This window comes from Capra hircus, chromosome 29 (assembly GCF_001704415.2).
Source record: "Capra hircus breed San Clemente chromosome 29, ASM170441v1, whole genome shotgun sequence".
NCBI classification, from domain to species: domain Eukaryota; kingdom Metazoa; phylum Chordata; class Mammalia; order Artiodactyla; family Bovidae; genus Capra; species Capra hircus.
Window position 1 is genome coordinate 49,541,952 of NC_030836.1, and position 22,986 is coordinate 49,564,937.

The 22,986-nt window shown below is 57.5% G+C and overlaps 1 protein-coding gene across 2 annotated transcripts in view; it reads left to right on the plus strand.

Annotated features, from left to right (window-relative positions):
• The window catches only part of OSBPL5 (oxysterol binding protein like 5), a 69,105-nt gene extending 56,364 nt beyond the window's left edge, over positions 1 to 12,741 (plus strand). For both annotated transcript variants that reach the window (XM_018043331.1, XM_018043332.1), the window contains exons 15-22: positions 6,362 to 6,459; positions 6,888 to 6,977; positions 7,074 to 7,210; positions 7,622 to 7,807; positions 8,016 to 8,127; positions 9,380 to 9,521; positions 10,082 to 10,184; positions 11,619 to 12,741. In XM_018043331.1, coding sequence (XP_017898820.1) covers positions 6,362 to 6,459; positions 6,888 to 6,977; positions 7,074 to 7,210; positions 7,622 to 7,807; positions 8,016 to 8,127; positions 9,380 to 9,521; positions 10,082 to 10,184; positions 11,619 to 11,757 — 1,007 coding nt within the window. In that variant the 3' untranslated portion in view covers positions 11,758 to 12,741. The remainder of the gene's footprint in view (positions 1 to 6,361; positions 6,460 to 6,887; positions 6,978 to 7,073; positions 7,211 to 7,621; positions 7,808 to 8,015; positions 8,128 to 9,379; positions 9,522 to 10,081; positions 10,185 to 11,618) is intronic.

The window sequence follows — 22,986 nt, forward strand, 5'->3', positions numbered from 1 at the left end:
TTTTCACTGTCTGCATAGGTTTGCTCTTTTCAGAAGGTCACAGAGCTGGAATCATAGGGTATGTGGCATTTTCAAATCAGTGTCTTTGACTAAGCAATACGCACTTACGTTTCCTCCATCCCTTTCTGCGGCTTGACAGCTCTGGGTTTCCTTTTTCCTTTTAAATGTATTTATTCGTTTTTGCTTTTGACAGTGCTGGGTCTGTGTTGCTGTGCAAGGGCTTTCCTCTCGTTGCAGCAAGCCCGCAGGGCCCACACTCCTTTGTGGTGCACAGGCTTCTCGCTCCCGGGGCTTCTCTCATCTCGGAGCACGGGCTCCAGGGCCCTCGGACTTCAGTGGTTGTGGCTCACGGCTCCAGAGCTCGGGCTCGGCAGTTGTGGTGCCCAGGTTTCGTTGCCTCTCAGTCTGTGGGATCTCCCCAGACCAGGGATCAAAACTCTGTCTGCTGCATGGGCAGGCGGATTCTTAGCCACTGGACCACCAGAGAAGTCAGCTTTCTTCTTTTATTTGTAAGGGTTTCGGTTTGTTTAAGCTTTTTAGGCAGAGATTTCATGGTTTTGATCAAGTGTGGAAGTTTTTAAGCCATTATTTTTTAATACTGCTTCATTCCAATTTCTCAATTTTCTAGAACTTCAATCAGACCTTCTATGCCCTGCATTTCATATCTTTCATCTTTTTGCGTTCTAGATAACCTCTTTAGATCTAAACCTTCAACTCTTACTAGCCTTACACTTAATTCATCCACTGAGTTTAATTTCGATGTTAGAGAGTTTTTTCCCCTAAAAATTTCATTTGATTTCATTTCAAACTTTTTTGTTGGTTTATATTTGTTTCTTGCTCCTTGATCAAGTTCAAAATTTCTTCTTAAAGATCTATAAACACTGTAAACATAATTGTTTTCTATTCTCTATCTAGGAATTTCACTATTCTAGCCACTTTACTGCTGGGTCCCCTCTGCCCACAGTAGTGAGATGCTGGATAAACATTCCTTCGGGGATGACTGTGTATATTGAGACTTTGGGATTCTAATTCGGTTGGGGGTCTTCCCCTATACTAGGTGGTTGTGTCCAGTAGGTTGTGAACGACACAGGAAATGTCTCTATTCTTAAAAAATTTACTTACTGATGCATAGGCTTGCTCTAGTTGTAGGAAGCAGAGGCTACTCTTCGCTGTGGTTTGCAGGCTGCTCACTGAAGCGGCTCTTCTTGTTGCAGAGCTGGCTTGAGGGCACGGGCTTCATAGTTGGGACACGTGGGCTCCACAGTTGTGGTTCCCAGGCTCTAGAGCACAGGCTCGGCAGTCGTGGTGCCCGGGCTTAGATGCTGCACTGCATGTGGGATCCTCCCGGAGCAGGGATGACCCTCCCGGAGCAGGGAATACCCTCCCGGACCAGGGACGACCCTCGGACCAGGGACGACCCTCCCGAACCAGGGGCGACCCTCCCGGACCAGGGAATACCCTCCCGGACCAGGGATACAAGCTGTGTCCCCTGCATTGGCAGGTAGATTCTCAGCCACTGGACTACCGGGGAAGCCCAGGAAGTTTCTATTTGAGTTGCAAACTCACGTTACAAAGTTAAGGCCAGGGATGCGAGAGGTGGAGGCATCTTTAACTCTGAGTGAAGTGAAAGGTGCTCAGTCTTGTCCGATTCTTTGTGACCCCGTGGGCTATACAGTCCATGGAATTCTCATCAAACATATGCAAAAGAACAGGGGCCCCCTCCCAACCATGTACACACAACAGTGTGTTGTGGGCATCCTGCTTCCTCTGTTCTCAGTCACACGCCCCCCACCGCATTCATTTGAAGTAGCGTCTAGATGTCACATCATCTGTGCTGCTTTTTGTGTCATTACACAGCAGTGACTCAGCTCACTACAAGGTGAAGATTCCCCTTCTTAGCCATAACCTCAAGACTGTCATCACATACACAAAAAAAATAAACAAGACTCTCTCCTTACTATCATCAGACATACAGTCAGTATTCAAAGTCCCTTAATTGTCATAAATACAGGTATGTTTATGTACGTGAAAGTGTTAGTTGCTCAGTTGTATGTGACTCTTGGCAACCCCATGGACTGTGGCTGGCCAGGCTCCTCTGTCCATGGGATGCTCCAGGCCAGAATACTGGAGTGGGCAGCCTTTCCCTCCTCCAGGGGATCTTCCCGACCCAGGGACTGAACCCGGCTCTCACATTACAGGCAGATTCTTTCCCAGCTGAGCCCCAGGGAAGCCCTTTAACCCTGAGAACCGTGCCCAATACCACTGTTTCCTTCACTCTCCTTTTGCTGAGGGTGTAGGGAGGTGAGAGCCCCAGTTTTATGGAAATGGCTCAGAGCACACTTTCCTTGCTACCCTGGGGCAGCCCCTCTGTCCTGCTCCCCACAGGACACCAAGGGTCAGGTCAGCAAAGGCCTCGCTGCTCAGAGGACAGATGCTTCTCTCCCTCCTCCTCCCCTTACCCCTGCCCCTCCTCCTCTCCTCCCCTCCTCTTCTTATCTTTTTCTCCCAGAGAATTACTCTTATTTATTTGCATGCCTATCTGTTCATCAGCGCATTTAAAAGAACAGGACTTTTTCATCAACCTTCTGTTATGGAAAACATCAAATACTTGTGAAAGGACAGGGCCCCCCTCCCAACCACAGACGCACAACACTGTGTTGTGAGTATCTTGCTTCCTTTGTTCTCAGTCACATGCCCCCCCACGGCATTCATTTGAAGTAGATTCTAGAGATCACATCATCTCTGCTTTATCTTGTAGTGACTCACTCACTACAAGGTAAGGATTTCCCTTCTTAGCCATAGCAACAAGTCTGTCATTACATACACAGAAAAAGTAACCAAGACTCTTTCCTTAAAATCATCAGATCCACAGTCAGTGTTCAAAGACCCCCAATTATCATAAATACATGTATGTTTATATACATGAAAGTGTTAGTTGCTCAGTCTAATCTGACTCTTGGCAACCCCACGGACTGCAGCCCGCCAGGCTTCTCTGTCCGTGGGATGCTCCCGGCAAGAATACTGGAGTGGGCGGCCATTCCCTCCTCCAGGGGACCTTCCCGACCCAGGGGTCAGACCCCCGTCTCCTGCACTGGAGGCAGATTCTTTACCCTCTGAGCCACCAGGGAAGCCGAGGTGTGTGTAGATACACACATACACATGTCGCAGTTCATTTGTTTGAAGAGGATTCCAGGCGAGGGTCACACTCGGTGCTCCGTATGACCCTGCACCCTTTTTTCCCTCACAGTGTATTTCTTGAAGGAATAAGATCATTTGCTTGTGGGGTTTCCTCCGGTCTGGATTTACTGGCTGTGTCCATGGTGTAGCTGAACGTATTCTCTATAATCTGGAGGCTGACCTCATCCTTGGAGGCTTGATCACTTTCAGGCACAGATTTTCCATCAAGCAGGCAGTTCCCACCTCCCCGCCACGAGGTTTGCGATGTCGAGCTGCCTTCATCTCTGCAACGGTAGCGGCAGGGATGGGATGTGGAGTCTCAGCGCCTGCTTCCACTAACCTGGGCGGCACCGCGTGTGGTGATGGTCCCTTGCTCCTTCAGCCAGCCAGCAGGCAATCTTCTGCAAAGAGAAACTCCCACTCACTACCACGTGCCCAGTCACTCGGTCCGGCACATGATGGATAAATGCCAGATTTTTTCTCCAAATGTTGTTGTTCAGTTGCTCAGTCGTGTCTGACTCTTTGGACCCCATGGAATGCAGTGCCCCAGGCTCCCCTGTCCTTCACGGTCTCCCAGAGTTTGCTCAGATTCATGACCACTGAGTCAGTGATGCCATCCAACCATCTCATCCTCTGTCGTCCCCTTTTCCTCCTGCCTTCTATCTTTCCCAACATCGGGGTCTTCTCCAGTGAGTCAGCTCTTTGCATCAGGTGGCCAAAGTATTGGAGCTTCGCTTCAGCATCAGTCCTTCCAATGAATATTCAGTGTTGATTTCCTTTAGGATTGACTGGTTGGATCTCCTTGCAGTCCAAGGGACTCTCAAGAGTCTTTACCACCACCACAATTCGAAAGCATTAATTCTTCAGCACTCGACCTTCTTTATGGTCCAACTCTCACATCTGTACATGACTGCTGGAAAAACCATAGCTTAGACTATACACACCTTTGTCAGCAAAGTGATGTCTCTGCTTTTTAATACACTGTCCACGTTGTCACAGCTTTCCTTCTAAGGAGCAAGTGTCTTTGAATTTCCTGGCTGCCGTCACTGTCCACAGTGATTTTGGAGCCCAAGATAATAAAATCTGTGGCTGCTTCCATTTTTTCCCCTTCTGTTTGCCATGCGTGAAACGATGGGATGAGATGCCAGGATCTTAAGTTTTTTGTGTTGAGTTTCTTTCAGGCTCCTCGTCACCCTCATCGAGAGGCTCTTCAGGTCCTCTTCACTTTCTGCCGTTAGAGTGGTATCATCTGCATATCTGAGGCTGTTGATATAATGTTTCTCCCAGCAATCTTGATTCCAGCTTATGACTCATCCAGACTGGCATTTTCAAAACAGTAGTGAGTTTTCCCCCTGAACTCCTCCAAAGGTGGTCCTGGGTGAGGTCATGTTGCTTGGAACATGGTTGGATCGGAACATGCCTGACCATAAAGAGTATTCCAGCTGGAATCATGCTGGCTGCTCCTTGTGCCACGCTGGCCGGCGGGAGCCCTCAGATTGGCCCTGGGACCTTGGTACACCCAGCCCGAGCAGCCTGCCTCCTCCTGCCGTGATCCCAGGAGACGCGGGCGTCTCCTACTCTAGCCCGTGAATCAGCCATTTCTCCAGGGAGTCTCTGGTTCTTTCCAGTAAGAAGAGGTATTTTAGACTTAGGCACCATTGTCTGCAGGCCAGGTATGCGTCCTTTGAGTGGTCTGGTCTCTGTTTCCCTAGGGCTTTCCACTGAGCGGAACATAGAATTGTTTGTTTTTTAAAGATTAAAACAGATGCATTCACACTTATGTTTACAATCCAGATTCAAGACAGTGGGTTTTTGTCCACCCTGTTCAGCACATGTGAAATGTCTTCCTCCCATACGAGACAGCACATTTCCATGAGCCCAGCACGCTCACTTTCTATCTTACTCACACCCCACCCACAGCACTCACAACAACACAGCCCCGCCCGCCAGCAGGATGATGGCTGGTGACAGCGTGATGTGAAAGTCTTACCTGAGTCACTGCGACCCCGTGGACTGTAGCCCGCCAGGCTCCTCTATCCATGGGATTCTCCAGGCGGGAATACTGGAGTGGGTAACCATTCCCTTCTCCAGGGGATCTTCCTGACCCAAGGACTGAAGCCAGGTCTCCTGCACTGCAGGCAAGATTCTTTACCATCTGAACCCCCAGGGAAGCCCATGAAGGCCGTATGGGCTGTGATTTTTGTGCTCCTTCCCGTCTTCGGTAGGTCCCCCTGGGATCTCTGATGGCACTGAATACTCCCCCTCAGATCATGCCACCAAGGACACTCATCCTGGGCTTTGGTTTCATTGCACTTTGGATTTTTAGGAATTGCTATTTCATCTTGAAAATAATTTTGTAAGTGAAAACAGGTGCCTGGTTCCAAAGTCAAAACTACAAAGCAGGGTGTAGACAGTTCTAGAGCCTCTGATGCCCTCACCCCCACCTTGGAAGACCAGGCCCCCTGTACCTGCGTCTCTGACCCCACGCTGCCCTGTCCTGGAGAAGTGCCCAAGCAGCTCGGAGGCGCCCTCCCTTCAGTGTAGCTTTTCCATGGGGTGCCTGGAGGATTTGGGGGTGATTCCCGCCATGTTGCTACTTCAGTTAGCTTGTATTTTTTAAGAAGTTTCGAAAGACATATTTTATCCCACATCTCTAAGTGTCTTAGGGTGACAGGGATCCTTCCCTCCTGCCTTCTCTTCTCCCCTTCCTCCTTCATTTCTTTCTTTCAGAGTAAGCCTTCCATCTGACCAGAAATAGAAGGCTCGTGCTTTCCTTTGCTAATTAAAACATTGACGTATTAAGTTAAAACAGACCCACGCAGGGCAGGAACTGCGGAGCCAAGTGACCCACAGTGATGAGGGTCTCCTAGGGGACAGTGGAGCTCCTGGGAGCCTGGAACAGGGGCTTCCTGGAGGCGGTGATCCAGTTAAGGGTGGGGGTGTCTCTGAGACTTGGCAACTCACATGAGCAAAGGCAGAGAGCCCGTCCGCCGGGGGTAGCAGGCCCATGAGGAGCCAGGTCCGATTTTCACCCTCCCCCAGGAGCACCTGTCATCCCCGCTCCGTTCTCACCCTCGGGGCCCGACACACTCATCCCCGGCTCAGCGCTGCTGGGACTCCACCGAGGCCTGGGGGCTCAGCCGGCCGCGGGGCAGCGCTGACCCCCGCCGCGGCTGTCTTGCAGGCATCCTCTACGGCACGATGGCCATGGAGCTGGGTGGCAGGGTGACCGTCGAGTGTGAGAAGAACAGCTTGCAGGCTGAGCTGGAGTTCAAGCTCCAGGTAGCACAGGCAGCTCAGCCACCCCAGGGCCTGGGGGGCGTGGGGCTCGGGCAGGGGAGAGGCGAGGCCCTGGGGGGTCCCCCACCACCCTCTCTGTGCCCAGGGATGGTTTCCTGATCAGGGGCACACGGATGAGCAGCTCCTGGCCATCCTGTAGCACAGCCGGAGCCTGTGAGGGGCGCAGAGAGGGGAAGGGGCTGCCCGCAGACCACACAGCAGAGACAGGCGAGGCCGAGGCCCGTCCCCACCACCGGGCGCCAAGGCCTGGCAGGGACCCTGCACCCTGGAGCTCTGGCTGGGCCGTGGGCGAGTGTGGCCGCCCCTGCTGTGCACCAGGGCTGGGAGCTCGCACCCCCACGAGGAAGGGGCCCCTCCTCCTCCCCAGCTCAGCGCCCTCACCCGCGTCCATCTCGGGCATGTCCCCACAGCCCTTCTTCGGGGGCAGCACGAGCATCAACCAGATCTCGGGGAAGATCACGTCGGGCGAGGAGGTCCTGGCACGGCTCACGGGACACTGGGTAAGGCCCGCCTCTGGGCAGGCGTGGGCGGGAGGGCGGGCCCGGGCTCCGGAGGCCATGGCCGGCACCTCTGACCCGCCCGGCCATCTGGGGCAGGACAGGGAAGTGTTCATCAAGGAGGAGGGCAGAGGAGGCCCTGAGCTCTTCTGGAACCCCAGCGAGGAGGTGCGCAGGCAGCGGCTGAAGCGGTACACGGTGCTGCTGGAGGAGCAGACGGAGCTGGAGTCGGAGAGGTGAGGCCTGAGTGCTGCAGGACCCCTGACCCCAGCTGGAGCGGCCAGGATGGCAGCTGTGATCCCTGGATGCATGTTCCCTGGATGTCCCTGGCACGAGGACAGACCCGAGGGGATCCCTGGTGGCAGAGGACACGTCCGGCTGTGGGAAGCTGGAGGGAGAGAAAGGGAGGCCTGGGGGAAAAGCGAGCTCTGTAGGGAGGGCCCTGTGGTGCCAAGTGTGCACCCAGCATAGGAAAGAACCATCCCATGGTAAATAAACAGTGCCCAGGAGAGATGGGCACCCTGACAGGTAGTGAGCTCCCTGTTGCTGGAGGCAATCAAATGGAGGTTGCTCTGAGCCTCCCCTCTAGTGTGAAGGGTCAAGGCTGCCCAGGTCCCCTTGGCTCAGAGCGGGTGCTCCACTCGCAGGCTCTGGCAGCATGTCACCAGGGCCATCAGCGAGGGTGACCAGCACAAAGCCACGCAGGAGAAGTTTTCCCTAGAGGAGGCGCAGCGGCAGCGGGCCCGGGAGCGCCAGCAGAACCTGGTGCCCTGGACGCCCCAGCTCTTCCACCTGGACCCTGCCACCCAGGAGTGGCGCTACCGATACGAGAAGTGAGTGGCGGCAGCCCGCAAACGCCCACTGTCCTGGCCCTGAGTGATGGGGAGGGAGGGCCACACGGGGGCTGCTCTCGGGGGCAGGCTGTGGTCACTCCCCTGGGGGCTTCAGCCCTGATGAGAGGCTGAGGGCTGGGCCGGGAGGGGGCCCCTTGCTGTGTGGGCCACCGCCCCTGCCAACCCACACTCTCTGGACTCCCCCCAGCTGCAGCCCCTGGGACCCCCTGAAGGACATCGCCCAGTTTGAGCAAGATGGGGTCCTGCACACCCTGCAGCGGGAGACCGCCTTCCTGGGCAGCCCGGGGCCCAGGCACCAGGTCAGAACCAGCCCTGGGCCCAGCCTGGGGTCCTCCGCCCCCACCTCACACCCAGCTAACCTGGCCCTTCTCTGCTGGGTCCCCATCACTCTGACCCACACACATCTCAGCAGGGTCTCCCCTGGTGTCCCCCTGGGTCCCTGTCCCACCTTTCCCCACCCAGCAAGGGGCCAAGACCACCCCCCCCTTGCAGGACACGCAGTTCCTGGGACACCCCGATGTTCAGGGCACTGTGCTAGGGTGCACTGGCCCTGCCCCGTCGCTCCCCAGAACCGCTCTCCGTGGTGTTGGCGGGGCGGTATCCCATTGTACAGATGAAAACACTGAGCCTCAGGGCAGCCCAGGGGCTTGCCCAAGTAGCAGGAGGAGGAGGTGGTGGCATTTGCACAGACTCCTGGGCCTCTGTGGGTGGGTGAGGAGGGTGGGAGAGGCAGGGGGTGCGGGTGGGGTGGGGAGGACAGCCGGAGGCCCTGGGGAGCACAAGGGAGGAGCACTGTGGCAGAGGTGCCACTTCAGGGGGAGCCCAGGGTGGCCCCACGTGTGGATCAGTGCCCGCTGGGTGCCCACTGTGCATACAACTGGGGGGCACTCCCCCCTGGGCAGGGAGGCGTGGACTCCCCCATCTTGCCCTGTGGCCCCAATTTCCCCAGCAAACGGGGGCCGAGATACCTCCCGAGTCGTGTGTGTCCCAGCCCCTTCCCCCACGTGCCGCAGTCCCTCAGCCGGGACCGGATAGCCCTGTCTCTCCCGCACGAGTGCCCCCAGCAGGCCTCTTCACCCTCCTCTCTCTCCTCAGCCTCTCTGGTCAAAACGGGCCCCACCACACCCCAAAACCTGCCTGTGTGGGAAACCCCCCTGCCCCGGCTCTGACCACACTCATCGGGGCCGAGGGCCTCTGTGCAGGGCACTCCTGGGCCCTCGCAGGGACAGGCCTCCGGTCACGCGGCCACCCCTGCCCTTGGGAGGCTTCCGAGGGTCCCTGCATCCACGCTGGGGAAGCCCTGGCCGTCAGCGAGCGCTGAGAGGGTCAGCCCTGCCGGCTCCGGAGTCCTATGGCCCGGCCCCCGTCATCTCCCTCTGTATGGGGGGTCGGAGTGGGGTGGTGGGCGCTGCAGTCAGGTCAGGGCCGGGCCTGTCACCCGCCCAGAGCCAGCAGCCTCCACCGCTGCCGGCCACCTTCTGCGGCACAGGTGGCCCCACGGGTGCGGTGGGTGTGGGTGGGCTCCCGCTCAGCCGCTCCGTCTCCCCTCAGGGGTCCGCCCCCAACCCTCGGCTCCGCAAGCCCAGCGACCAGCCCTCCGGACACAGCCAGGTCACCGAGAGCAGCGGCTCCACGCCCGAGTCCTGTCCTGAGCTCTCTGACGAGGAGGAGGAGGACGGAGACTTTGTTCCGGGTGAGACCTGTGGGCTGACCCTCTGGACGGGTGCAGCCGGTGGGGACGGGCTAGGGGGCCGGGCTCTGAGTCTGCTCTTGCGAGGGGCGGGGCGCCCGGCGAGGGGCGGGGCGCCCGGCGAGGGGCGGGGCGCCCGGCGAGGGGCGGGGCGCCCGGCGAGGGGCGGGGCGCCCGGCGAGGGGCGGGGCGCCCGGCGAGGGGCGGGGCGCCCGGCGAGGGGCGGGGCGCCCGGCGAGGGGCGGGGCGCCCGGCGAGGGGCGGGGCGCCCGGCGAGGGGCGGGGCGCCCGGCGAGGGGCGGGGCGCCCGGCGAGGGGCGGGGCTTGCCTGTCTGGCCTGTGACTCTCCAGGTGGGCTCCCGCTTCCTGGTCCCCTGTCTTCAGGGAGTGCCTGTCTCCCCGTTTGACCCCCTGGGCTTATCAGAGGCTGGCTGATCCTGGGAGTTTCCTCCGGGGTGGGCACCACCTCCCTCTTGTGCCAGTGGCTGCAGGGAGGCGGGCTGTAACCTCAGGCCCCCACCCGCCCATCCTCACCTCTCCCGGCTCCTTCCTGACACCTGTAGGCTGCGAGAGCCCGTGCCCTCGGTGTGGGAAGGAGGCGCGGCGGCTGCAGGTGCTGCACGAGGCGATCCTGTCCATCCGGGAGGCCCAGCAGGAGCTGCACAGGTGGGCCGCCCTCGGAGGACCAGCTGGGGGGCGCGGGGTCAGAGTGCAGGACGGCCAGAACCCCGAGGGGCGGAGCTAGATGGAAGCTGGAAGAAGGTACCAGCGGCCGTGGCCCCCCGAGCCCCAAAACCAGTAGGACCTCAGAAATAGCGGGCCAAGTCACGTCAGGGGGCCTAGGAACACGTTCGGTTTCGGACCCCCCCTCTCCGCCAGAGCCAGGCTCCAGTCAAGGCGGCAAGTCTCTGAGCTGCAAAACCTTGGTCTGTCTGGGCCTCAGTCTCCCCATCTGTGAACTGGGGTTGACAGCAGTGCCCCTGGGGAGGGAGGAAGATGGAGCAGAGGGTGAGGCTCTGAGCCTGGCGCCCCGAGAGCCCTTGGCAGCTGTGAACACCTGAGCTGCTCTTGGGAGCCTAGAATCTCATGTCTGTAACGAGGCCAGCCCTACTTCCCCTGCGACTCACCCAAGGGGGCCCAGAGGTGTTTCTTACCCTTTTGTACCAGCTCCATGGTGATGCTGTGCAGGGCCAAGGGAAACGAGTGGGGGAGGGGCACGGTCTCCATGATCAGGGAGGGCTTCCTGGAGGAGGGTGCATTTGGGCAGGGTGGAGCTGGAAATGGGGAATGCAGAGGTCAGTCCCGAGTGGCGGGCACCACAGGATGGCCACTGCCAGGAGGAGGGGCAGTTGAGGTGAGAGACCGAGACGAAGGAGCCCGGCCCGGAGGCTGTGGGAACCAGGAGGGGGGTTAGGGCACCACAGAAGGAGATGTGCTGCTTTGCTGCGAGGGAGAGGGTGGAAACACAGCCAGTAGCTTCAGCCTTTGGTCCAGACACAGTGATGTCAAGAGGCCAGGACAGAGCTGCAGCTTTCCTGGGCTGCCAGCCAGGCCCCAGACCGGCAGCTTCAGCTGCAGGCATTTGCCCCTCCTGGGCCTTGAGGCTGGAAATCCCAGATCAGAGCAGGGCTGGTCCTCCCGAGGCTGCTCTCCTAGGCGTGCAGACGACGGCCGTCTCCTCCTTGCGTCCTCACAGGGTTGTCCCTCTGTGTGTGTCTGTGTCCTGACCTCCTCTTCTTACAGGGACCCCCAGTCCTGTGGGATGAGGGCCCAGCCTAGTGACCCCATTTCTTTCTTTACCCCTGTAAAGGTCACATCTCCAAACAGTTGCCTTCTGGCTGCTGGGGGTCAGGACTCCAACACAGGACTTGCAGACGCCGTTCAGCCCACGGCAGTGGAGGTGGGAGGGGGGATGTGAGAGCCCCAGCTCCACTAGCCCTGACCCCTCTCCCTGAAGGGTGTGCCCAGGGAGCCCCAGGCAGCCACTGTGCCCTGGGGCCCTCCCCTACGCGAGCCCCTGGCCCCGTTTTCACCCAAGGGCCAGACTCCACCTTGCTGCTTGGCTGGCCAAGGCTGAACCGCCACGCCCTCTCATTCCAGGCACCTCTCGTCCATGCTGAGCTCCACGGCCCGCGCCAGGCAGGCCCCGGCCCCGGGCCCCCTGCACAGCCCTCGTTCTTGGTTCCTGCTCTGCGTGTTCCTGGCGTGTCAGCTGCTCATTAACTACATCCTCAAATAAGAGCCCAGTGGGGATGGCGTGGGCATCGTCTGCAGGACTAGGGGGCAGGGGAAGCCGAGCCTCCCTCCCAGGCACCTAGCACTTTAAGCCAGCCCTATGGAGGCAGAGACTCCGTGAGCACGGCCCACGTGGACAGCAGGAGGGACCTGGGGGGGTGGTTGCTGCGCGGGATACCCCTGGCGAGGCGCTGGCCTTTCCCACAGGGCCCTCCACCCCGCGCTGGCCTTAATGCTGAAGCCAAATGCCACTTTCACCCTGGGCCACGCTCTCTGGCAGCCTTCCCTCATCACCCCCTCCCCGGGCAGCCTCAGGGGGCTGATGGTGGAGGGGCAGGAGGGCCCGCTGGGCTCCAGGTGTTGCCCCTCAGCAGGGGTGAGTAGGAGGCTCTGAGGAGCAAGCTGGCACCCCAGGTCCTCTTGGGGGCCCAACACACAGAGCATCCCTTCCCAAGCCCCCGCCCACGCTGTCCTGGACGGGCTGCAGGTGGGCTTCAGGCGCCGGCTGGGCTGCGATGGAGCTTCCTTCTGCCCCCTGTGCCGTCTGCACGGTGGGGCCCAGTTCATACACTTCACAGGCCCAGCCCATCTCCCTCAGCCAGGACATGCCAAGCTGGGGCGGGCACATCTGAGCATGGCATGCCTGGGGGCATTCCTGGCCTGGGCCCGAGGGGGGGACACTTCATTCAGACAGACATGCACGGTCTTCCCTTCCCACATTTTTAATAAACGCAATTGCAATATTTTAGGCAGGCTGCGAACAGCGTCTGTCAACTGGCCTCTGTTCCTGTGTCAGATGCTGTGTGTGTGTGTGTGTGTGTGTGTGTGTGTGTGTGTGTGAAGCTCTGCACGTGCAGACACAGACGGGGCCGTAAATTCAGCTGTGATGGTGCCATCTGAGCTGACCAGTTTTGTATCCATGTTCTTGCTCCTCCTCCAATTTGGGGACACGTCTCCACGCGTGAAATAAACAGACGCACATGTTGTATGCTGCCTTCTTGGGGAAATTCTGGAAACCAGTAGGGTTGGGGTGTCTCAGGGGAGAGATTCGATGCCAGCAGAAGCTGTCGGGCTGGAGGGGAAGGGTTGGGGCCTCGAGGATGGAGGGAGGAGGTCAGGCGTGGAGGGGCGTGCAGTCTGCAGGGAGCAGAGAGACGCAGTCCGCCGCCCCCTCCCCACCTCTGAGGAGCCAGTGCAGGAGGCCTGGGACCCGTCCAGCAGCCAATGAGCAGGTTCAGGACACGGGGGTGCTGCCCACGGGGCACTCCAGGGGGCATTTGGCCTGGTCCCTTCCCCACAATCACAACCCACTCCCCCCCTCTCCGGCTGCCCCCAGGCAGCCCCTCAGTTCCACTGTGGCCACCGTTCCCAGTACTCCTGGCCACCAGGTCCAGGGGAGTGGGCTGGCCTTTGCTGAGACAGCCCAGGATGCCCCTGAAGGGGCAGATCGGGGCAGCTGACTGCAGACCACACCCCATAGTACAAGGAGACCGCAGCCTGGCCCTGACGGACATGAAGGATAAAAGAGGGAGAGGCCGTGGGACAAGATGGACGTGGGCTGGGGCCAAGGGAGGGGCAGGTGTGCCCTGCCGTCCCAGCCCTCCCCGCCCTCCCCACCGTCCCCACCCTCCCGCCTGCACCAGGCACTCGGGACTCCCAGTACTCCCTCTGAGAGCAGTGTCCCCACTGGCACTGATCCCTACATGGCTCCACTCCCTGCGGCGGTGGGGGGGTGGGCGGTGCTCTCCAGGTTGAAGTGGTCTGCACCTTGCCACTAAGGCAGGCTACTCTGGACCCGATGCCCTGGGCCTCCTGTCTTGCACCCTGGACCTTTCAGGGCAGACTGGGCCACCCAAGTGCAGCCTGACCCACCAGGCCCTCCAGCCCCCGCCCCCAGCCGCCTCGGAGTCTCCTCCAGAATTCTCTTCCTGTCCTTGGTAGGCCGAGAACTCGTTTAAATCAACAATGAAAAATGACAAGAAAGCTGGGTGGGCATAGTCCCAGGGGACCAGATGGCCAGTGCCCAGACAGACGGTTACCACGTGCTCCTGTGTCAGGCAGCTCCTGCAAGCAGTGAGGACCTGGCCTTGGCCTCTGGGTCATCAGGTCAGCTCTTGGGCATCTGGATGCTGGTGGTGAAAAGTCTAGAATGATGTGGGGTTCAGAGCTGTGCTTTGCACCCCCGGCCCCACTCAGCACCCCCTTCCTGGCCCATCGACAGTGGCTGGCCTGCCTCCCAGGGCAGCTGGGCAGGAAGAGGATAGAATGGCAGTCAGGGAGGGTGGAAACTCAGGAGGGCCCGGGCCCAGGGCCACACCCTGCCCTGTAGCTTCCCCAGAGCCGCAGGAGGAACTTACAGGGTGCCAGTCCCCTCACCTTGTCACTGCTTGGGGGGAGTGACAGCAACTTCTAGTAGAAAGACTTTCTAGCAGACGCGATCCTGGTCTGTTCAGGGCTCAGAGACTCAAGAGCTGGCCGGCCCCTCCTGGAGCACGGGATGCTAGGTGGTGGTGGGGCGTGGGGCGCTGGACGAGGTGCAGGACGGAAGGGGCCTGACGCCCCCTGTTGATGTGCCTGGCTTGTATCTTGCTCTCTTCAGGAAGGAATGGTCTCCTCCCCTTGAAACACCCCCCACCCCATCCGTCTCACCCCTCCCCCACTCATGTGGCTCCCACAGGCTGCAAGGAGATGCCACCGGTTGAGCAAAAGTGGAGACAGACTCGCGTTTCGCGGCTGCTCAATTCAGTTCAGTCGCTCAGTCGTGTCCGACTCTTTGCCACCCCATGGAATGCAGCACGCCAGGCCTCCCTGTCCATCAGCAACTCCTGGAGTTTCCTCAAACTCGTGTCCGTTGAGTCGCTGATGCCATCCAACCATCTCATCCTCTGTCGTCCCCGTCTTCTCCTGCCTTCAATCTTTCCCAGCATCAGGGTCTTTTCCAATGAGTCAGCTCTTCGTATCAGGTGGCCAGAGTATTGGAGTTTCAGCTTCTGCATCAGTCCTTCCAGTGAATATTCAGGACTGATTTCCTTTAGTTTTGATTGGTTGGATCTCAGCTGTCCAAGGGACTCTCAAAAGTTCTCCAATACCACAGTCGGAAAGCATCAATTCTTCGGCGCTCAGCTTTCTTTATGGTCCAGCTGGCACAGCTCACGGCTGCTGCTTGAGCCCAGGTGGCCCCCAGAGCATCCGGGGGGAGGGCGTGGGAGCACGCGGGAGGGCAGGAAGCCAGGCTAGTGGTGGCACGCTCGCCAGGGAGGCGCTGCTTCTGGGGACCTGTGAGGGGCAGGAAAGACTCCCTCCCCGCCCCGCCCCCTCAGAAGAGACACCTAAACCTCGCGGTGGCTGGGGAAGGGCGGGCTCGGAGACCCGAAGCCCAGCCCGTGGCCCTGCCGCGGGGACGGCCAGGGTGACGCCTCAAGGCCTGGGTGCCGGGGTCCAGCCCCGGTGGATCCAGGGAATTCGAAGGTGGGGACAGCGTCGGCATCCTTGGAAATAACTTATTTAATTACAGACAGGGAGGGATTAGAAGATTAGCAGAGAAAAAGAGGCTGAATAACTTGGTTCACATGGAATACCAATCACCACCTACGTAAGCTGCAGGCATCTTCCCGTTCTCCCAAAGGAGAGGAAGCACTGAGGGTCCCCCGCCCCCATCCGATCTTAGAAGCCCAGGCAAAATTAACAGGCTTGGTGGGTACCCATGCACCAGATGGGAATTCGGCCAGAAAATAGTAGGAGAGAGAAAGGGGCTGAATAACTTGGTTTACGTGGGATACCAATAAAATTCCAAGACAAGGAATTTGCACCATCTACGTTGGGCCACCGGTGCCACTTGAATATCGGAAGGTGCCCCTCCTTGGGCTCCTTCTCGCGTGGGCTTGAAAACCGGGGCAAGTGAGCAGACGTGGCGAGCACCCACGCTCCAGATGGGAATTCAGCCAGAAAAATGGGGAGCAGGAAAGAACGACATGAGGGAATCAGTCTTTCCAGAAACTGATCCAATTTCTTTATTTTGGGGTTTGCTTATATACTTTTTGTTACATATAGGGATGAATACAGAGTCACGCTGGCGTCAGCAGTGCTAACCTTTATCATAATCAGGTGCTTCACATAAAAAGGTCTTAGGGATTTTACATCATCTTCTGGCCATGAGACCTGCTGACATTTTATGATCCTTTCTTTCTGATAACCAAAAAACTTATTTCTTCCACGGGTGTTTTTTCTTAAACCAGGCACCACCCTCCAAATAAAGTTACATTCCTATAGGATGAGGGTGTAGTGAGTTACAATCAAGAAAGGAATTTATTTAACCCAAGGTTAACATGATTAATCTTAAAGGTTAATACTTATTTCTCCTATATGCTTAAAGGTTAATACTTAATTCTTAATACTTAATACTGATTTCTATATGTTAGTTATATTCATTATAAGGGCAGGGAACATGGAGATTTAGCAGCAAACATCAGCCCAACAAATGAAAATCCTTTCACCAATGTTCCCCTTGAGATCTATTTAGTCTTAAGATAGTGATAAAGTTACATTTTTACATAGCAAGGACACAGTGATTTATAACAAAGTACAGTGATCTATTACAAAAGAGAAAATTCATTAACTCAAAAAGTCTAGTATTGCTAACCTTAAAAACTACTATATTTCCTTTTCTATATTCCAAATACATTGATTAATATATTCCCAGGTGCCTAAGGATATGGAGGCCTGGCGGCAATCATTGACTCAACAATGAGAAAAGCCCTATGCTAATTAATACTCTCAAAATACTCCAAAACTCTCTGTGCTGCTTATGGTTGAGAGGTAGTAAACAATCATGTGCCTAGTGGCAGCAGTATGGATAATCCTGTCACACAAGCTAGTCTGTCAGCAGAGAGGTTTGACCTGAGACACCCTTGTCCCACCCAGAGCAGGGAATTAGCAGCAATTATTGATACAACAAATGAAGAACCCTTCACCAATATAATTCCCAACCAACCCACTATACTAATAATTCCCAACTCCCCAAGAGAATTTGCCTTTAGTAAGTCTAAAACATCTTGTGCCTCTCAGATTGGGAGGCTGTAAAAAATCATATGTGGCCAGACGAACCTATACAGGTGGGCTAGATAACCTTCAGAGGAGTCTGTAAGCTGAAACACTCCTGTCACGCCCAGGAATTTTTATTGCCTTGGAGCTGCACGTTTACTCCTTCTCCGAGAGAAACGGTTATGGGGGAGAGCCCCCCGTAAAGTCAGAGGTGTAGGTGAGAGCAAAAATCAAACTCTGGTTTTGGGGTAGATGCTCGGGAACAGGGGGTCTCCTGAGGCTTGATCACGCCTTTGCAAATGCCAAGCCTCCTTCCTCATGACCTTTGCCATGGGCGGAGTTCCTCACGCTGGCCGCTGGCACCTGGGCACCCGGGTGGGCGGCCGGCGAGGGAGCGAGGAGCTTGGTACCGACCTCTCTGTACTCCTGGGGCGGGGGTCGCTGAGGCCCAGGCTGCGGGAGCTGTCAGGAGCCCCTGCAGGCGGTGTTGCCCTGTCTCCTGCTCCTGAATCAGATGGGACCGCGCTGCCAGGCCGGCCTGGGCTGAGGGGCTTGGGGTGGGAGGATCCCGAGATCAGGGCAGGGGCGCATGCCCCAGTGAGGCTGGCACCGGCAGGGGGACCCTAGAGGAAAACCCAGTGAAGTGTGAGTTTTGAGTCAGTTTCCCAGCTGGAGGAGGTCGCAGCGGGGAATCTTTCCCACCCTAAACCCCAGGCGGTGCGGGGAGGGCATGGGGCTGGCGGGGAAGGGAGCCCGACAGGGGAGTGTGGGGGGTCGCACAGAAGAGAGAAAGGTGGGGGGATGGAAGAGAGAACAGACCGATTGGGGAGGGGGGCTCACGGAGACTGTCTTTGCTTCTGGAGGAAGCAAAGGAACCTGTGGTGAGGAGCCCCAGCTCTCCCTTGGGAGTCTGGCCTGGTGTCCTGGCCCAGCTGGAGCCTCAGGCAGTTTGCTGACCTCTCATAAAATTGGGCTTTTAATAGCACCTGCCTGTTCCGGCTTGACTTCCAAGATGAACTGAGTTATGATTATGTAGCTGAGAAGACCCCCACTACATCCGCACAGATGAGAAACCTGGACTTCCAGTAAAAACTTGTGGTTTTCCTCCACCTGCAGGCAACTACCGATACCAATGTGGTTTCCAGGGAGGGCCAGGGGCCTCCGGACTCACAGTCCTGCAGCCCCGGGGAATACTGGATAGCGGGCCGCTGCTGCAAGGCCTGCCCAGCCGGTAAGTCCTGGGTCCCGTCCAGTCCCGGGCAGGTTTCTTCCAGCCCACATCCCCAGGCCCTACCCAGGCCTTCAAAGGGGGGCGGTGTGTCTCTTTGCACTGATGGCCAGCGCACCCTGCAGCCCATCCTGGACTGGGGTCTTACTCATCTCCACGTGCTCTGCAAGAGGTGAGCCCTCCAGTGAGGGTCCAGCTACTGTCCTCTTCCTGGCCCTCTCTGCCAGCAGGGGCTGCACATCGAGCGTCCAGAAGCCTCGTGACTGTTTAGAATTCAGAGGATCCCGAAAAGCTGTTATATTCACAGTTACAGTTGCTTTTGGCAAAAGAAGGCATGAGTCAGTGTAGAGGTGGGTGGGGCGGGGTCCAGGGTGCGGCCCCATCTTCCAGCTATGCTCTCCCCGGTAGACAGTCAGGCCTTATTTCCCCCACTCCCCTTGGGTGGCCTTGCATGGACTTTGCTCACCTGAGCCAGGTGAGCAGGGTTTCCCCTGGGAGCCAGTCACCCAGGCATGGCTGCCCACCAGCATGCCAACAGCCCATGTCGCTGACCTTGAAGCCTCTGGAGGTCAAGGTGGCACAGTGTCGACCTGGGCTCTGAGCCTGCACAATAAACCATGTGTCAGCCCGACCTGTGTGCCATGGTGTCTGTCAGCCCTCGGGTCCTTGCAAGGCAGCCTGGTGCGTTGTGTCATCTTTTCCAAGAGTGTGATACAATTGAGAGATGATTTTCATCAGAAACGCCAAGACCTACTTTCTCCCATGTCCTCTTTGGAGTGGCAAGTCCCAGGGCCTGACTGTCGGGTGAGCAGCCCGGATGCAGGCTCCGACCCCGCCCCTGTCTCCTGCCCAGGCCAGCATGTCCGTGAGCCCTGCAAGAGGTCCCACTCCTGGGGACAGTGTGTGCCGTGTCCGCCCGGGACCTTTATGAACTGCCTCAACGGGATGGAAGCCTGCTTCAACTGCTCTGCCTGCTCCAAGAGTGAGTCTGCAGCCAGAGCCCCTTCCTTGCCCTTCAGTGTCCTTGCCCTTGAGGTCTGCCGCCCTTTGACCCAGCTGCAGTCAAGCCAGGAATGTGGCCTGAGAAGTCATTACAGTTGAGCCTACATATGCAGCCACGACTGCTGTTCACCCAGGAACATGTGGGGAAATGCTGGCACCTCTTCCCCGGCATCTGAAAGAGGAGGGGCGATGCATCACAGAAGCCAGCACTCAGTGGCCACCGGAAGGAATTGGCCGGAGGAACTTTTATTGATGTCAAACACTATTTCCAAAGTGTCGTAAAAATGGGTGGGAAAATGTAGAAAAAACCATAGTTAAGCATAGATCTGAAATTCTAAACAATTCTTTTTCATTTTTAATCTTTTTTCCCCCCAGTTTTCATGTTACTATTCAATTAGAGAAGTTTGAAAATACATACAAAGTGATAAGAAACAAAATCAGCTCTCTGGGAAGAAGCAGGTTTTCATGATGAAAAGTTTCAAATGGGCACAGAAGTGGGAGGGCTGGGGCAGAGGGCAGGTGTGCCTCCACCCTTCCCAAGGGAGCTGCAGATCTCACCGATTTCTCCCAAATCCCGCAGGAGGCGTTTCCTGAGAGGGAAGGTGCGCTCCCTTCAGAAAAAGGAAGAATAATTCTCTAACCTTTTGTCCACATTCACAGTTCCTGGGATCCAGGGCTTCCCAGGGGGTGCTGGCGGTGAGGGACTTGCCTGCCAACGCAGGAGACAAAGTTCCTGAGATCCGATGTTTCTTGAAACTTTTCCCCTGTTCGTCTTTGGAGAACCAGGTGGAAACTCTGTCCCCACAGGCCCTGGGGACTGCCTCCCAGGGGTTTAGCTGAAGCTGGACTTCCTGTGACCGAAATGAGACAGTCCCCCGAGCTCAGGGCTATGCTAGGACTTCAGTGAGCCTGCTGGCCTGGATTCCGTGAGGCTGACACAGGAACAAGCTGCTGGGAAAAGCGTTCTCCCGATTTTTCGTCTGCCACAGAGGGCTGCAATCCTGATAGTGTGGAGAAGCCAGTGGGTCAGATTAAACAGGGATCGGCCATAGCAGAGGGCTTCGGCCAGGGACCCTTCCCAGGGGCCTCTCTAGTGCGTGATGAGGGGCTCAGGGTCCCAGGAGCCGAAGGGAGCTCATGGCAACAGGAATGAGTATTCCGGGACCACTGGAGTGGACGGTGGTGGGCCTCACCCTGGTGGTGCACCTCACCCTGGTGGTGGGCCTCACCCTGGAGGTGGGCCTCACCCTGGAGATGGCCTGCATGTCAGGACCACCTTGGGTGGAGGGCTGTGGGGGGCTGGATCTGTCTGGGACCCTTCTCAGCAGCACCCAAGTCCTAGGCTTCGGCCTGGGGTGGTGGGTGCACATGGGGAAGGAAACCCCCAGCTGGTTCAGTGCTCCGCTCACCGGGAGGCTGGGTGCATGTGGGAAAGTAAACCCTGGGCTGGCAGGTTCAGTGCTCAGCTCACGAGGGGCCTCCCTGGGGGTTTCCCTTCAAAGCACAGCATGGAGTCCCATGAACCATCCCGGAGGGAACCCCCTGTTCCCTGGGGGCCCTCTCCGCCCCCGCCCCCCCAACAGACCTCCCTCTGCCCCCGGACCCCCGCTTGACAGACCCCCCATCCTCCCACCCAACAACCCCCATGGACCCCCTGCCCCCCCCACCCCGGACCTGTCACCTCCACCGACACCCCCACCCACCCCCTGACCAACGCTGTCTTTCCGGTCCTGCAGATGAGGAAGTGTTGGAGGAGGGCACACGGCCAAGTGAGCCAGTGCCGATCGGGCTCTTTCTACAACCACGTGGGATGCTCTGAAAGCTGCAGCCCTTGTAGCACGTGGGTGACCCTGCTCGGGGGAGGCCCTCCCGGGGGATCGGGCCATGGTCCCTCCCACCCTGTGTGCACAGCCTTGCCCTGGCTCTGCAGCCCCGCCCACGCGGGCAAAGTTTTCGCTCCTCTCTGCTCACCTCCCCCTGGTGGGAGTCTCCCTTCCGGGGTACTGCCTGTTGTGGAAACTCTATTTTCTCTGCTTCTTTCTGTCTTTGCAGATTTCTCTGCCTGCCTTTCCCTGATTCATGCCCCACCCTGCCTCTTGGCACCACACTTTCTCCAGACCCTCTCGACCGCGCTCTGTCATAACCTGCCATTAACACGAGGCCTGTGGTCACCAGCTAGACTCACCACGCTGCCTCCACCCTCCTGGGTTCTGCTCCCACCTGCCTCCGCCCTGCTCTGCTTCCCAGGTGTGTCTAAGGGTATCACCCTTCCCATCACAGCCGAGGAGAAGATGCCGGGCCAGGCGGGAAGGCTGCGTGTGGGGAAGGCCGTGCTCCGCCCTCAGATTCTGCGGGCATCTCCCCTCTGTTTCCTGGGCGCTGCTCTGGGGTGCTCTGGCACCTGCTTCCTGGGGAACCCCTAGTGTCTGGTGCTTTGATGTAGACAGGAGTCAGGACTCCTGCGCCAGCTGTGGGAGAGGCTGGCTCAGTCCCAGGAGGGGGAAGGGCAGGCTGGAGGGGATTCAGCTGGCCTGCAGGTTCCTCAGCGGTTTCCACTCTGTGATCCAGACTTTGGGGTTGAAGAATAAAGTTTGTTCCCAGAATAGGGTGGGGACATGGGCGGTGGTTCAAGCAGGGCCCAGGACATGACCTCTGGAGAAAACAATAGTCACAACGACTCGGCGCAGAGCCCAGAGCAGGGAGGCTGGAGGGCAAGTGAACAAGTCATCCTCCATGTTGACAAACCCACCTGGGGATGAACGCGGCTACAGTGGGGGATGATAAGCCTGTAATTTGCAGCCACTGGGGTGGAACTTTGGGTTCCTGACCCTGTGTTAAAAGCAGGGCCGATTCCTTTTTCCTCGGTCCACATGCCGACCAGCAAGGCAACAAATGTTCACAGAAAAGGAAAATCCGTAAAGCTTCCTGCCAGTGAGATGGAGGGCGTGCCATGTGCGATGCTGGTCCCCTGGGGTGAGGCTATGCTGCCCTCCCCATCCCCCCCCCCCCGAGTTCCCCTCGTGTGGCTGCTGCCTGCCAGGGCCCTGCTGGGCGCAGGGAGATCCTCCCTCCTGTTGGTGACAACCTTTACCCAGGGGTGGGCTGCGCAGATGAGGCAGGAGGGAGGAACCCTGTGGGCATCTCTCTCCACCCAGGTGTCCCGCAGGCACGTAGTCGTCCAAAGCTGCAACGCTACCGTTGACATGGTGTGCCGTCTGCCGGCCCCAGGTAAGAGTCATCCTTTTTTTTCCTTTTTAAACCCTGTATCTTTTTTAAAGAGATGGAGTTCACATAACGTGAAATTAACCACTTTTAAGTGACCAACTTAGTGGCACTCAGTGCTGCCTCCGTCTAGACCCGGCATCCACGAGGCCCCCAAGGACTCCCTCCACCCCTCAGCCCTGGCCAAGACAGACCTGCCTTCGGTCTCCAGACCAGCCTCCTGAGGGCATTTGCTACAAAAGCACGTGTATTACACGTGAATTACTTTCCTCTCCGGATTCCTGGCTGCAGCCCGGCGTTTTCAAGCTCCACCCTTACTGTCACCTGGTTGGGGCTCCAGTTGTTTTTGAGGCTCTGTGAGATTCAGGTGATAGTAAGGATGTACATGAGTAATATATGATATAAATGTACATGATAATATAAATGTACCGATTTTATTAGCCATTCATCTGTTGGCACTGTTACATTTAGACTCAGTCAGTTCAGTTCAGTCACTCAGTCGTGTCTGCAGCCCCATGGACTGCAGCACGTCAGGCTTCCCTGTCCATCACCAACTCCCAGAGTTTACTCAAACTCCTGTCCATTGAGTCGGTGATGCCATCCAATCATCTCATCCTCTGTCATCCCCTTCTCCTCTCGCTTTCAATCTTTCCCAGCATCAGGGTGTTTTCTAATGAGTCAGTTATTCACATCAGGTGGCCAAAGTATTGGAGTTTCAGCTTCAGCATCAGTCCTTCCCGT